The sequence below is a fragment of the Epinephelus moara genome, chromosome 19, assembly GCF_006386435.1.
Source record: "Epinephelus moara isolate mb chromosome 19, YSFRI_EMoa_1.0, whole genome shotgun sequence".
NCBI lineage: Eukaryota > Metazoa > Chordata > Actinopteri > Perciformes > Serranidae > Epinephelus > Epinephelus moara.
The window spans coordinates 12,830,090-12,846,968 of record NC_065524.1 but is presented as its reverse complement, the minus strand read 5'-3'; the positions used below and the strand labels follow the sequence as shown (position 1 = coordinate 12,846,968).

Below are 16,879 nucleotides of genomic sequence, written 5' to 3'. Positions count from 1 at the left end.
TTGTATAATGTTTACTGACAAAGTTAAGTTTGCCACCTTTTGAATATTTCTTGAAGTGAAATACAATATCACAACATGTCTTGCAAATTAAACAGTGAGTAAAATACTCGCAGAACATGCAATATTAATGCAATCACCTCATTTGATTCCACACTTGTCATTTTTATTGTGAAGTTAATCCTTCCTTTGTTCCGGCCTCTCTTTGTTGAGCACTTCTCTGAATTGCTGAAGGTCAGCTGATATCGTTTTGTTTTTGCAGTGCAGTCCTCGAGAGGGGAAAAATTAAAAAGGCAGAGAAGATAAGATAGGTGAGATGGCTGCAGAAAACATAAAAATTGTACCTTGAAAAATTACAACAGTAAGCCCAGAAAATTGAAGGGAAAAAGATAAGATTGATAGATATGAAAATTACCTATCATATATTAACTAAAACTATCTTTAATACATATTCTTAATTTGCAAATGTTTTGTTTTCAAAACCTTTAAGGTGAGGACAGTTTAGTCAGTATTTAAATAGTGTTATTTAAATATGTAATGCACTTAGGTAAAGTAAAGTTAAAGTTCCACTGATTGTCACACACCTGAGTGTGTGAAATTTGTTCTCCGCATTTGACCCATCCCCTGAGGGAGCGGTGAGCAGCAGCGGTGCCACGCTGGGGAATCATGTGGTGATCTAACCCCCCAATTCCAATAACTACTTAGATTGTAGTTATTGCACTGTGTTGGACCAAATTTTAACATACATTATAGAGATATAGCAATGTAATACAGTTTCTTTCAAAACAACCACAAAGCAAACACACAAACACACAGTCCCGACAGACTACGGCTTTCCCCACAAATCTCCTGACTACAGCCAGTAGGTGAAACAAGGTGACTGTATGGGGCCGAGTCAGCCCCATGACATGCCATTACTCGCAGGTTGTGGGGGACCATAAGATGTGGTACTGGCCTGAGGTGCCCTCTGGTATCTCTGTGAAAACACAAACTTGCTGCAAACAAGGAAATTAAACAGCTCTGCACAAAACCATATTATGAAAGGGTTTTTTTTTGTATTTCATTTTCAGTTCACTTACCATTATTAAGCTCCCAGTGGTCTCAAAGGAGGTGTCTGCACACAGCTTGAGCTGTAGATACTCTTAAGATCAATCCTGAAAAGGAGCCATAGAACATTTCCCTTTATCTGAAAAGATGACTTTAAAATGTTTTTGAAGAATTCTGTTTTCCTAAAGGACTTGAAGTCAAAGTACCCTGATAAATCTTCCATGTTTTTTAATAGCCAATCACCCATTTGTATCTCTGAGACGTATATAATTGTACTAGTTTGAGCCCAACCAGCAAAGGTGACATGTAAATAGTCAAATCAAATCAGCAACAACAGCGGGGCTGTTATTGTTTTCACCAAGATAAAGTGGTCCTGGAGCAGAAACTATCACATAGGGGTTTTAAATACTTTGCCAGGTGTCTGTCTGTCTGTCTGTCTGTCTGTCTGTCTGTCTGTCTGTCTGTGGACAGGTTCTGTCACTGATAGCATCACAACTGTGCAAGATGCAGTCAATAAACTTTACAGCTGTGTGGCTGAGATCAAAATGAAGGCCGAGTTAAAAGATGGGTGTGGTCTGAGCACAGGCGCCAGAAGTTTGGGGGTAGAAAATAGGAAAGGTAAGTCTTTATTTATTAGCTTTTTTAACGGCAAATGATATTACCAAAGAAAATTTTGTTTATGTAATTGGATTTTGTTTTCAGTCACCTCTCTTTAATCATTTTTTTTTTTATTGCAGCAAAATGTATGCAGTGGACTGAAAAAGCAGTTGATTTTATGACTGTAGTAGGCCAGCAAAAGTTGAATTTGTATTTAATATATTCATAATTTTTTTTTTTTTTTTAAAGATATTTTTTGGGCATTTTGCCTTTAATTGACAGGACAGGTAAGCGTGAAGGGGGGAGAGAGAGAGAAGGGGGGATGACATATAGCAAAGGGCCACAGGCTGGATTCGAACCCGGGCCGCTACGGCAACAGCCTTGTACATGGGGCGCCTGCTCTACCACTAAGCCACCGACGCCCCGATATATATTCAGAATTTGAATTAAAAATTGGGGTCCATGTATCAATATAATATTGCCATGCAAAATATTGCAATACTATGCTGTATCGATTTTTGCCCCTTCCCTTAGAATTTGTTCAAATAAACTTAACATGACATGGTGGTAACTGTAAGCCTGGTATTTGCTAGCACCAATGAGCCCTATTTTACCATTGGGCATGCTAATAGCTAGCCTAATGCTTGCTGGCATAACTTCTTTAGTAACAAACATTTTACAATAGTCATTTAAAAACATTTACCAGTAAAGACGCATGATAATTGCACTTGTTCAGACTTTTGTGATATAAAAACACTAACCTACCAGGACATTGACAAAGAACTTGAAAATTCTGGTTTGCTGCATTAGGCTTCTTTTTTGAGTTTACTTTTTTGTTCTTTTATTACTGAGCTAACTAGCCTATTGTTTGTTTGCACCCCTCTAGATCCGCCTTATTATGGATCCCACTGCTTTTTTTTTTTTGGCAAATCCCACCCTACTGCGCTGTGATTGGATACTACTAGCCCTAACAATTAACTCTTTGCCCTTACCCTAACCATCTACAACTCTGACACATAGATGTGACAAGAACTAGTCAGTAACAGCATGAGTACTACACCAGTAGGGCAGGAGTTGCCAAGAAAAGCAATGGGATCCATAATAATATGCCAGATCCCATCAAATATTAGAACTACTAGTCTCCAATCAATAGACCAATTTGCCAAGACAATAATGCAGCCAAGCTGACGGTGAAATAAATCCAAAATACACTGCCACCAAATGTTGTGCCTCAGGACAGTCACTCCTATCATTGAACTGAAGGGTGCTCCTCCCATCCTGTAAACCAGCCCCTGATCAGCAGCATGGACAGCTGCACTAGTTATATTGTCGATATTTACGCCACTGCATCACAGTGAAGAAGTGCTTTAAGATAAGTGTGTCCTACAACCCCTTAAATGACTGTTCTCAAGTCCTCATCTAATTCATACTATTTTGGCGAGAAAGCTGGCAGCAGGCGCAGTGAGGTGAACATATCACCTTAAAAAAATAAAATGTTGGTTTTAAGTAGAATTTATATACAGCAGAATTTAGAAGTTCAACCATATAACAATGGCTGAGTGCAGGGGTCCACTTTTTGCTGTAAGGTTCATGTCCTCTGAGCTTGTAATTTAATGCTATGCCCCAATTCTGCTTTGACTAATCACAAAACTAAAATCCTCATCATCCCTTGCTTCAGATTTGTCTTCATTTTCAGAGCTGCTTTCATCAAAACCCTGCAAAATCAAGGACAGTGATGTGTCAGTACGTTAATATAAACAAACTTCTTAATCCTTTTGACTTTTAACCTTTTGTTTATTCGTAATATCAGTGACACAGAATAATGTCAAACAGGGAAACACATATAAAACAGCAGGTCTATAAAGCTTAGAGAAAACATTTCAACATTTAAATGTAACACATCGACACCAGAGATTCGTGAAACAAGAAATATCTCCAGTCTGGTTTCTTTTCTCCAGGGAAGGTAGCTTGATTTTTACATCACCTGCTCTGGTCAGTGATTTTAATCCCATCCAGAGTGCATATGTGGGTAATTTTTCCTCTCTACAGTAATAATTACAGCAACAATTACCGGCTGTTTTATGGTGAACCCGCTGGTCCTTCTATAATTTAATTCCTGTCCAGGCCGACGTCCTTGTATTTTTAAATGGAGTGAGTTCTTTGCACAGGCAGAGCTGCTTGTCCTTCTCATTTTTATATCATTTAATCAGCTCAGTGTGAAATGTGACTTTTATGAGAATATATAGGAAGAGAAAATTGTTTTCACTAACGTGATAGAAAGAAACAAAGTTAACACAGACATATAGACAGGCTGACATTGCTACTCCTAGCCATCCTAGCATGGCTAGGAGTAGCAATGTCAGAGAGGACTTTAGGTTTAAAGAGAAAGCTCAGATCTTTTAAAGTAGGGTTGTATGTGGTGCATATTCAGAGTGGCAGGAGTGCCGACATCTCAGCCAACATTTGTATGTGATGCCCATGTGACTAGTAAATAGGCTAAAAAATGGCCCCTATATAGGATTGCCCATGGGTTCAATTATGGTCCCATGCCAGTTGCCCACATGGTTGGGTTTAATCAAGGGGGCCCCACATAGGTTATGCTAGGGCTATGTGGGTACGAAGTGGGTATGGGCCCAAAATGGGCATCTTATCTGGGGCCCACTTGGGTAAACCCATCCATGTGGGCAGTTGGCATGGGGCCAATGTGGAACCTGTGGACGATCCCATTAAGAGACCATTTTTCCATCCATTTATGACCCATATGGGCCATGCCTGGGATGGAAGCTAAACATTATACTGTTTGACGGGGGCAGCAGCAAAATATATTTTAGACATCTAAAAACATCTATAACAGATGTGTGCTTTATCAAGAGTATTTTCACCCCTTTACCTTTTCATCAGACAGCCTGTTCTGACGAGGAAGCCATTTCAGTTCTCCACCAGACTCCAGTAACAGTAATTCAGGCTTGCTGAACAGGTCACACAATAACACAAACAAAACTGATCAAGGCAGCGGTCCACCAGCAGCTCCTGTGTTCAGCGGTATTAAATTACTGTTTTTCTCAGAGTCTGGCTTTGAAAAGAGCGATATAGCAGCTTCAGTTCACCATCGGAAATCGCTGTCTGATGGCAAGGTAAAGCAGTGACAATATTCTAAATACAGCGTATACTTAAATTGATAGTGATTTTTTTGTTTTGTTTTGTTTTTTTGTTTTTAGGTGGGATTTTCAGGTGGCTAAAATATCTGTTGCTGAAACCTTGACAGCAGTACAATGCTTAGCTTCCATGTCAGACTCCAGCCTACTTCTCCAAACTGGGGGCGTGCCATGTGACATCTACTGTATGCAATATACTGATTATGGATAAGTACCTCATACAGACCCATTTCCAAAAACACAACCTATCCTTTTAACTGATAAAGCAAAATCAAGGAATTAAACAAGATATGTGTTCGTGGAATTTTACAAGGATTTAGCTAATAGGAGCTCTTGACTGAGCAAACTATTTTATACAGGGACAATACCAAACTAGAGGCATTTTTCTTGATAAACACTTAAAATTATAAACTAGTAAGTTGTAGATCCGTCATCGAGAGCCCACAGTTCCGGAGGACATTTATTTTAATGCCGTTATATTTGAGTTACAGAAGTCTTGTTGTGAAGACGTGTGCTGATGAACCTTTCAACTTTCCAACTTTCAATTTATGATGCTCTATTTCCAAATTACAGAGTTGGCTGATTGCTATAGATGAATAATGAATTTCATCACTTACTGTAATATGAACACACATCTCATCTCAGTGCAGCGGTGTGCATTGTCCAGAACAGGGCAGAAGCCTAATTACATAGTTAGAGCTTTGGGGAGACCAGGCTAATCTCTTATGGGTTTCTCCAACAGATGTGTCCAATTAATGGCCTGTCTTTGAAGGAGTTTAGATGTATACCACTCTGGGAATTTTATTTCAAAGTAAAAGACCCAGCCTCGTTTCTGATGAGTAGACTTTATAGGCAGTCTTAATCACGGCTTTCTTCCATCCGCCCAGTCATACACAGAGCTGATGTTGAATAAATGCTGGAATATGAACTGATCTGAGGCCAATTGTGAATGCTAATGACCTGGACAGAGCAGATAGTGTTGACAGATAACATCCCTGGTCGGAGTCATTACTTCACTGGCTGATACACAGCAGGTAAGCCGCTTGGACAATTAGACATGAGGGAGTATCATCTTGTAAAATAAAAGAATAGACACGACACTGCAGTAATTCCTCTAAATAGATGGAAATTGAGGGGACACATGAAAATGAGCACTTTGTATTACTGGTGAGGACTGCTGGACAGGAGAGAAAAATCCCACAGTCATTAACCACTTGTATGCAGGAGCACAAGTCCTGTTTTCCTTGAATGAATGAGTTCGGTTGGAGAGGACCTTTACAGTCGTAGAAACAGAGGAGTTAAGCCTGGCCAGAAAACCTTAATAGATCTGTGCCACCGCTCCCCTACTGCTCAGAGAGAAGCCTGTCACGTAGCATGTACATGCATTTAGGCTTATTTACCTCGATCCTGCCGACTGGCTGACAGGCACGTCTCACTGCTGGAGATGCAACATCGTTGTCTGGCAACCCCTCGATCAAAGAGTTCTGTGGAGTGGCCAGAACATTGCAAAGGGTGACACAGAGAGTGCCGCTCTGCAAATGCAAAAGATGACAGGAAAACACAGAAACACAACATCTGCATCCATTCATCAGAGCCTGCCCTTCAGCGTTCATAACCTGAACTTAAATTATTAATCATCATTTTGATCTGCTGGTCGATGGGCCCCTTGGCACTGCCAGATACATGCATTCATTACTCCTCCTCATCCTCAAACGGAAGATGAAGACAAGAAAAATATGCTGCAAGTCTTTTGACCTTTCAATTTCTAATTTTTTGGGAGCAAATTGGGATCAATGACATCAGAGTCTCCAGAGACAACTATTATAAATCCACAGGCAACTAGTGAGATTCTATATTCTCACTTTCCAACCTCCCTTATTTATATTGTGGTGCTTTTAGCTATTGAGAATGAAACCGCAGCATTGCTAAATAACTTAATATTCTCTTGACAGTTCATTAAATATTTACCTGTAGTTTCCTCACAAACAGTTCTCATCCTGGGACTTAAAAACAAGAAAATGCCAGCATCTAACCAGTGAATTTGTTCACGTTTGTCACACTCAAAGGTTACCTGTGATATCTCAAACACAAAATTGGAATAAATTGGGTTGATCATTTTGTCTCAGTATCATTTGTTGCTTCAAGTGAAACTGCAAAACATTTTTATTCAGTTGGAAGTCTGCAAATGTAAAACACCATCCTCTCAGCAAAGGAGACCTACAGTTGAAAAGCACCATTTGAGCATTTACGGAGCGCAGATTGGCATTTATTTGAAACATGAACACACGGTACCAAGAGAAATACAAAAAAGCACTTTCAAATCAAAACACATTTGAACATCCAAAAAGATCAAAGAAATCAGGAAACAGTCAAGTCCTCTTGAATTTCCTTCTTTTTTCTCGTCATGTTTAACTCTGCACTTGATCTTCCCAAACAGTTAATCTTAACCCATCAATCTGAAATGGATCGCACATAGTCTGCACTTTGGTGGTAGAGGGACGGGTGTCAGGATTTGTCAGGTGACACCGCATGTCAAGACATTGAGGTTTTCACCTCCAAAGACAGCTGTGTGTGTTCTATACATTCTGTTTAATTGACCTCTGGTCCAATACATTGCTTAATAAAATACAGAGGCTATAAAAAATATCTGTTCACTAGTTCAGCATTAATTACTCCTATATTTGTATATATTCATAAATAATTTAATACATAGATAAATAGATATTCTGTGTGTGGATTATAAACTTTCATAAAAGCATTTTTTTTTTCAGTAGAGTGACTATAAATGCTGAAATGCTTGGGGGCTGCTGTCCGACCCTGATGTCCGGTAGATTGGGTGAAAAGGCCGAGAGTTTACATGCAGATTGGCACTGGTGTTGCGTGCCAATGTCCCCTCAGACCGTGCCAGTCTCTAGCTCCGCTGGCACTCGTTCTTACTGCAGGTGGCCTGACGCTCAATCTGCCATGTGCCCTCCTCGTATGTGCAGTAGCAGATTGTACACTCATCAATCTTCACCTCTCGGCCGGCCGGTATCACTGATGTGTCCGCGTAGCAGTTTGGCCCTGTAGGTGGTACGAGAGAAGCAGGGAAAGTATGGAGCAGAACAGAAAGCAAGCCTTATAATATGTTTCAAAATGGGATCTCAAATCGGCCTTATATATTTTTAATGCGTTTCTTTTGTGTTGTCAGCAACATGTCACTTTATCGAGGTCAGACTAAAAATGCATGATTTGCTTTGCTCCTGTGATTTAATATGCTGTGGGAATTGTGCTCCGGTCAAACTAAATCAACAGAACCTTGATGATAGGTCAGTTAATGGTTTATAGTTCAAAATCTGACTTGCACACACATACACAGAACATTCATCCTTATGTTGGCGCTGCAGTAATTTTAAAGAAAGAATTGTGTTATTGAGGTTGCACTTGTCTGTGTTATTTTCCTGCTACTAGACCCATCAAGGACACTGTTCAATGTGTAAAAACGTCGTTTAAGGACTGCATACACAATTCAAAGTCACACCTCTTTATGCTGCTGGAAGGATCCCAATCAGTTTGAAATCCTGTGAATTCACAGACACCCTTGTTAGTTTGGACGCAAGTGAAATATGAAATGCAGTAACCTGCACATTTTCCACTCCTGCAAATAAAACATCTTGCAGTGTTTTTTTGTTGATAAATCTGGTAAGTGCCATTAAACACCTGGATAAATAACATGTGAATCAAGACGTTGACCCGGACTAACATAGTATCAATGCAAGCATTCTATTAAACATGCACTGGGCATCAGGGAGACACTTTTTTCCTTTATGTGCAGTTTATAACCTGTGCCACAACCAACACATTGAGTCACATTGAATGAAATATATGAACAGATGTCCGTGCGCAGACTGGAGACAGCTAGTTAGTTGAGATAAAGTGAGGCTGTGTAACATTTGAAAGAAGAACATTCTTTCTCTTACAAATGACAAGTTGAGTTCATAAACAATAAAACACACCCTATAGCCCAATCATACACTCAGGGTTGTTTGCTGCTTTTTGGTCTAGTGTGACCAGGAGCACATGGTGGCTCATGTTAGCTAATGTCAGCACTGGGCAAGCTGTGGTAACAGATTGAATATACATAGCAGATATCTGTAATTCAATTCTTCCTCGTCAAAGTGAACATTTTCAGTTTCTACAATGTCATTCCTCCCAGGACATGGGTCTTCAACAGGGGGGCCCGTGTGGATATTTGATTCCATCCATCCATTTTCGTAACTGCTTATCCTCTCGAGGGTGGCGGGGGGGCTGGAGCCTTTCCCAGCTGACATTGGGCAAAAGGCACGAGCAATTTAGAGTCACCAATTAACCTATCCCCAACCTGCATGTCCTTGGACTGTGGGAGGAAGCCGGAGTACCCGGAGTTGAAAACCCACCCTGACACTGATATCTGATTGCATAGCCATTATTCTAGCTCATTGTAGATATCTGAAATTGCATTTTTACTAGTCGTAATGCCAATTGTGGATATATATAATGAACTTTTTACAAGTCAGCATGCCTTTTTGATCATCGAAATTACACAGTGGGTATCTGGAACGTTTTTATTCTGGATAGCCTACCTGAAATAAAAATTATGACTAGTAACAAATGGATTGTAGATATCTGGAATTAAAGATTTTCCTAGTAAGGAGTCTATTGCAGATATCCAGAATCTTCATTCTCAATATCTGAAAATGACTTTGTGGATACCTGAAACTGAAAGCCCAATACACATGAATAGATAAAGTGATGCCATTTGTCCTCAAAGAATGTCATTGTGGATATTTTATGTTGAATTATGAATAGCCTATCAATAATACATACCCAGTCTAGTGATTAAATGTGAAAACAGCCACTGATATGGCTTTGAGGATTAAAAATAAATCTTAAATTTAGCTTTGACTACTACTTATTAAGTTGTAGATATACTGAAATACAATTTCTACTAGTAAGAATTGTCTTGTGGATATTTTTAATTAGCATTCTGACTAGTGAGAATATAGTTCTGACTAGGAGGAATGCTATTTTGAATATCTAAAATGTAATTATAGATAGGAGTGTGGTTTAATTAAATGTTAAAACAACTTGCCCTAAAAGAGTTTGGCTCGTTAAAGAGAGCTGGGTGCTAACTAAGGACACAAGCTAACGTTAAAAGGATTAGTACCCTTCCTTCCTTGCCATCTTGAATTACCATCTCAGTTAGCATGTTAGCCTTACAACCTAATAAATAGCTTTATAGCTGCATCTACCGCCATGAATGCCTGGGTTTTTAAGTGACCAGAGTTTGTCCCCTGCATTTTAAATTTCTCAAACATCCACGCTCAACAACTGTAGTTATTTTGGCTATGGCCATTAGCCCACCATGCAGAGCCCCATTCAGGGTCTTGTAGCTCAAGGATTCTTTTATTGGTGTTTTCTATAGGCTGCATAGAAATAATGGACGTAGCCATTGTGACATCATCCATCGGTTTGAGGATGATCATTTTGAAGCACTGAGTGTGGCATTTTGGCTGTTGCAATCTTGTTTCTTTTTGGAGACAAAAGTGACCATATTTGAATGAGAAACTGGAGCTGCCTGTATGCCTCGACTGACCAGATGGTAGCCACTCCTTAATCAAAAGGTAGCTAAAGTACACCCTGTTTTATCCTCTACTTTATTCTGAATTTACAAAATAATTTACAAAATGAACATCATACTGTGTTAAAGAAGACTTCAAACTAGCAACTGAAACTACAAACTCATTAGGAAAATGTTTACTGAGGTAATAAATCAAGTGAGAAGTAGGGTTCTTTTCTTATACACTTTTATACAATAACTTCCAAATAGAATGTGATGCACCACATACGTGAAATGGCACTGAGCTTAATTGGTTAGTTTTTAGGGACCTAAACAAGGCCCACCAAACAACATCAATATCAGTTTAAGTGTACACTATATTTATAGTATTTTCACCGCTTTACCTTGCTGTCAGACAGCCCTTTCTGATGAGGAACTGAAGCTGTTATATCAAAGCCACAAGACTCCATTGACAAAAACAGTAATTTCACTGAGCAGAACACGGGAGTTGGTGGTCTACCGCTGCCTCGATTGGTTAGGTTAAGGGGAAAAAATATTCCAAATATAGCATAAACTTAAACTGATATTTATTTTTTTAGGTGGCTAAAATAAATTTTGCTGCGTTCCGCATCTACAACAGTACATTCTGTGCAGGTCTGGTTTATCAAGGACACTAATAACAGAACACAGTACATAAAATCAGCACAGCAGGAACGTCAAATAGGTCGGACCGCCGTGTCTAGCTATATTGTTACAGTTATGTTTGACAACAGAAATTAACAAGCCTGCCGATTTCACATATCTCTGCAGGTTAAATCAATTGCCTTCGTCTACCCAGAAGTGACTGTTAGCATATCACAGGGATTTGGTCTATACAATCAGACTTTTTTTTTGCAACGAATGGAGTCGCCCCCTGCTGACCATTAGAAAGAATGCAGGTTTAAGACACTTCTGCATTGGCTCCACTCAGGTTATATTGTTTATTTGTTATTATTACATGACAAGGTTTTGATAATGTTTCAAGCCAAAGTAAGTCAGTGTTCTACAGAGGTAGAGATTTATTTAGCAATATATATATATTTAGCTATGATATAAAATATTATGAGCAGAATTATCCAGCAATACATTTCTGTTTTTCACAGCGACTGATGAAAGAAAGCCCTGTATGTGAAAACACATTTTGGAACGAAGGCCAATGGGAGACAAGCAAGTTTGAAAGTAGGACAGGACTTCAGTTATTGTTTTACCACTGCTTTTAGATGCTGTTGCACTGACCACATTTCCATATGGAGTTCAGTGCAGCTAGTCATCTTATCTTGTTTCTTTTAGACAAGTTTCATGACATCGCAGCAGACTTGAATACAGGCAGTCAAAGAAGAGAATGAACACAGGAGACAAAATGCGCTACCCTTCATTTCATTTCTCTCAGTGGAAAATGGGCTCTAGCATCTGAGCTTTCATTGATTGTTTCCCAAAATAGTGTTACAGCACAGAAAAAAAAAAAATACGAGCATCAACGTTTGTGAACAGGTTTCTGCTGGTGTCAGTGGCCATTTCTGACAGGATATCAATCTGAATGATACCGATACTGAGCACATTTAACATTTAAAGGTGGACTTTGCAGTTTCTGATTTTCCTTTCCTACGTGCTTATCAGAATAGATGTTCCTTTGGCCATCATTACCATGCTCTTCAGAGCACTGAGTGACCACTTATGGTTTATGTAGAGGAGCGTTTTTATTCTGGAAGACTGAGCTCCCGTCAGGGAAGAGATGCATCCTGGGATTACAGTGATTATGCTCAATTTTCAAGGACCCAGTTTACTTGATTATATCTTTCACTGTCTTGTTCTGGAATTCAGAAATTTAATCTAAGTTTTATGTTTAAATTTGCACTCACAAATTTGATTAGTCCATGTTAGACGTGCACATGAGAGGTAATCAACAGTATTTTGTTCCACACTCCTTAGACTGGCCGCACCACTAGTGAAGCATAAATCTTGCTGAAGGCGGCCTTCCTCCATATTGCCACACACTGTCCATTTACTTGCAATAAACTTTGTTTAGAAATACGTTTCAGTCCTTCGACATTTACAAGGCAGAGGAAGTAAAAATTGAACAAGGTTTCCGTAGGTGAACCTGCAGAAAGGATCATTAGTGTCCTCTTTATCTGCTTAACCTGACGAAGGTCTATGAACCACAATGTTGAATTTCTGAACAAAGTGTACGGCAAGTAAAAGGACAGTGGGCAGGCATTCGCTCTTCTCTTGCCTTTGGACATTTCCTCCTACGCACCTGTCTACAAGAAACTGAAGGTGTTCATGAGCCTTCACAGTCAAGGACTTCCTCCATATGTAACTTCAAAGTTGGAATGCACAGAGTGGGATTGTGCATAAAAAACCAAATTAAACACTGTTACACAGTTCTTTAATATAGTTTTGAAGTGCCCCCCAAGGGAATGTTCTTTTTTATTATTTTGCAGGAAATTGGATCTCACTAATGGACATTTTGACGTTGAAGGTAATAGTTGTTAAGAACTGAGCTCTGTAAGCCCAGAGACGTGCAGAAAAATGAACGACCATTGTGTGCATAAAAGATCTACTTGCCAAACCGACAATACCAAACATAAATGTCACTCCTCCTTGTATCACCCACAGCATTACCTTGCGTGGTACTAGGCGTGATGGGAAGACTTTTGTCTAGTGAAAGTGCCTCTGTCCTCAACCAGTGGCTGGAAAAAAGTGCTCATAAATCATCCATTATCTCTCAAGCTGCACTGCAAAATATAAACACTGCGGGAATTGCTTCCACAACATCAGGTATGGCATAACAATGGCTATTTCCCTTAGACTAACAAGGTCCTGAGCCACTCTGTTGTATAATTAAGATGCTGATAAATGGGGAGTCTTTCAGCTTCAGCCATCGCATTTCATTGGACGGCAGCACCCAGAAGGAGCGTGCTGGCACATCAATCATTGTGAACAGTTTGCAGAGGCCTGTCAAAATGTCAGCCCTAACACATTTATAAGTCTTCAGATGAACACGCACACACCCTATCTGAATAACAACTCATCCTGTGGCCCAGGCTGCTGTCGCTACTGATTCATCATCATTAGCGGCATTTAGAACACAGTGTCTCAAATAAAAGACGCATATGTCAAGGATATGCTTGGAAAGAAAAATGTGAAAAATAATCATGCACTTTACAGAATAAATCAAAAGTACTTCCTCCTGGAGCTGGGATTAAACCACAGCCCGTCAGCCAGTCATTCACTGTTGCATGACACTCATTTGTGTTAATTAATGCATGGATTCGGTGCCACTGTGCTTACTCATTGCTGTCACCCTATTATTCCACCATTCATATAACACCCACCTTTTTGTCATCGCTTCATTAATATAATATATCGCCGTCTCTCCATCACTCTCGGTCTTTCTCTGCCTCTCACTCTCTGTGGCAGAAAGAGATTTTTATAGGCGCATCAGGCTTCACAAGAGCTTTTCAACAAGAGGCAGAGACAAATGGACTGTGCATGTGCATGAACAGTTGGACCCAAACTGTCACTACAGCGTGTTAGAAGTTGGCATGGGCAACGTGTGAAAAACACGGCCATTAGCACCTGTGGCTTTTGGCTCCGTAGCAGTGCCAGATAATAGACAGAGAAACGAGGACAGATCCCGATTATCACACCCCTTCATTCTGAAATGTTTAAAAACCTGCAGAGCTCCATTATAGGGTAATGGAAAAAGAAGAATAGCACAAATCACTCATCTTAATGCATTTCTTGAGTACGTTTGCATTATAAATGCAGAATAAAAATGACCTTGCTTCATAAAGACTGAAAGTGGGGGAACTTTGCAGGGGGAGACTATGATTTAACAACAAAATGAATAATTTCTTTCAGAGATTCTGCGCGAAACGGGTTCGGACTTTTAAATATGAACAGCCTCACATCAAAGCTGGTGACAGTGAGCTTTTATGGAGGTACCACCTCATGTGAATGTTTGGTTGCATATGTTGTCTCCAGTGACTGCGTCCACTGATAATCTTTGTGGCTGAACAACCCAGCTGCACACAAGTAACACAACTGTCACGACTGATGTCCTTCACAGGGACGGAGCCACAAACCCTCGCCAGCCATCTCAGCGGTGTCCAGGTGACAGACTTCACTGAGAGATTTATCTAAACCTCATAAACAATTTATTTAAAGCTTTGACATCAAACTCAGAGGTCTTTTAATTTAGTTTTGTTACTCTCCATCTCTGCTTTGTGAAAAATGTATGTGGAAGTCACATTAACATTGACTTTTATTCAGAGGAAAATTAACACCAAACTAACAGACCAAAACCGAAAACCTCTCAGTGACCCAGCAGCAGTACTCTTATTGTTAAGACATAATGTGGCTAACCATTACCTTCATTATAGTGACCTTTCTCTATTCTAATGCAATCATAAATCTGAAGTCCAGTCATGGAAAATTACCTTTAGATAATAAAATATCGCTGTGAATGAAAGAATTAAACCAAAAGGTGAAAAATGAAAAAAGTACCTTTTGTGAATTCATTAAATGATGCAAAATGTCCTACTTTCCCCATTCAATTTTATCAAACAAATATTCAATAGGAGGTAGGTAACATGTTACACAACAGTCCTTGTGTAACATGTTACAACACACAGCACACATACTGAATTCAATACCAGTCATCACTGCGTTTGTTGTATACTGAAGTCATGTTTCAAAAAGAGGCAATAATTGTTCTGTTAATTAACTGTGCGCTAAACCCTTTTTATTTGGTCCAGGCAAGTTTGAACTCCGGCAGCTGCAGCCAAAGTTGCAATTGACAGGGTTACATTTGCCAAACTCATCAGGTATTCCTCATTCTTAAATTTCCCTTGTAAAAGAAAAGCCTGTTGTTTTAAAATACAAACACTGAAGCATAAACATTTTCATTCATTATATGTTGCATTTGAAATATTGCTACAGCACCAGGGCTATCTAGCTCCTATAGTAGCTCATGTCTGCTATAGATCATAAGCTCGAGAGGATGCAGACTTTTTTGCTTGAGACATACAGCCTTGGCCTCCTTGGCACCTTTTTTCTTTTCTTTTATCGTTATATCATGTAGGTAGCCATCATGTGCCTATATACATAAGACCAATTTACAGCTTTTAAAATCATTCAGCTGGAAACAATAAAGTCAGTTATAGGGATGGGCAGAGTTCTACCATTAACATGAACTTATGCTGCAGATGCATCTGAAAAAAATCTGCCAGCGACAGTCGTCATTTAAGCCAACAAAATTAAAAAAGTCAGTCATCAGTTTGAAACAAGGGCCCCCCTTTTATTAGCCTCTATGAGAAATCAAAGATGAATTGTTTCAAAATTACTGTAAATTTGATGGTAAACTACACACATTATGTGCCATGTGTGCACGGAAAGCGTGGCGTAGCGACAGTAACTAAGGGAAGCAGGGCTTAGTCAACAGTCAATTAGAAAACAGCATTCAGGTGCGGCCTCTCGCTCAGCACCCCGTGTAGGCTGAGTCCTTTGCAGCGGCCCTGGTTTGATTCCAGCCTGCAGCTGTGTGTCAACCCCATTCTCTCTCCCCCTCTCCTGTCACTCTCTAGCTGCACTGTAATAAAGGCAATAAAAGCCCCAAAAATAATCTTTAAAAAAAAAGAAAAGAAAGGAAAGGAGCATTAATTTTGGCGTAAATTGAGTGAGACTAGAGCTGCATCTAAAATCGCATACTATGCACTGCATACCCAAGATGTGTTCTATTGTTCAACATACTATTGTGTGGATAAACAGTGGTACAGTTTCAAATGTACTGAGCTCTAATGACAAGACACGTAACCATGGTATGCTGTCGACAACCTGAGTTCTACTGGCATTTGCAATCCCTGACAGCAAGCATGGCAATGTTAGACACGTTCCCCTATTTCCTCTCATATATGCCACATAATGTTACTAACGTTAGCTGACTTAGCATTGCAACCACAACTTTGTATCTGCCTCAAGCCCCCGGAAACAATGACAGGCTTTAAAGCCAATTTTTGTAGTGGCCAAACATGGAATTACAATTTCCAGGTCCATCACATGATGCCATTGGGCCCAAAAAGACTTTTTACCATATACTGACATTTCGAAAGAGAAGTCTGTAAATCAGTGGATACATTTCTTTGAGCATCACAACCTAGGCTGACCAAACGTCCTCTTTTGCCCGGACAACAAAATAAGATAAAATAGGAAAAACCTGTCTCCCTCTTTTATTTTATTTTCAGTGTTTAATCAAGGCGGAGGCGGGTGGCGGGAGGTCCGAGACTTCCAGCGAGGGGAGAGGTAGAAACAAACAGCCAATGTGTGTGTGTTGTGTCCAGGTGTTGTCATGTAAATAACAGTGCCCTAGCAATAAACAGGACAGACAATAGGATTTTATTTATTTTTACACTACATTTTCACTGAAAGCTGACCGAATCCGACCCGAGCCCGAATACAATTTATA

General features: G+C 39.7%; 1 protein-coding gene across 1 annotated transcript in view; it reads right to left on the bottom strand.

The window, feature by feature from the left end:
* Positions 1-7,090: 7,090 nt before the first annotated feature.
* vwc2 (von Willebrand factor C domain containing 2) overlaps positions 7,091-16,879 on the bottom strand; it is a 31,840-nt gene continuing 22,051 nt past the window's right edge. The window contains exon 4 of the mRNA XM_050071076.1: positions 7,091-7,859. Within this exon, the coding sequence (XP_049927033.1) occupies positions 7,708-7,859 (152 nt within the window). The 3' untranslated portion in view covers positions 7,091-7,707. The remainder of the gene's footprint in view (positions 7,860-16,879) is intronic.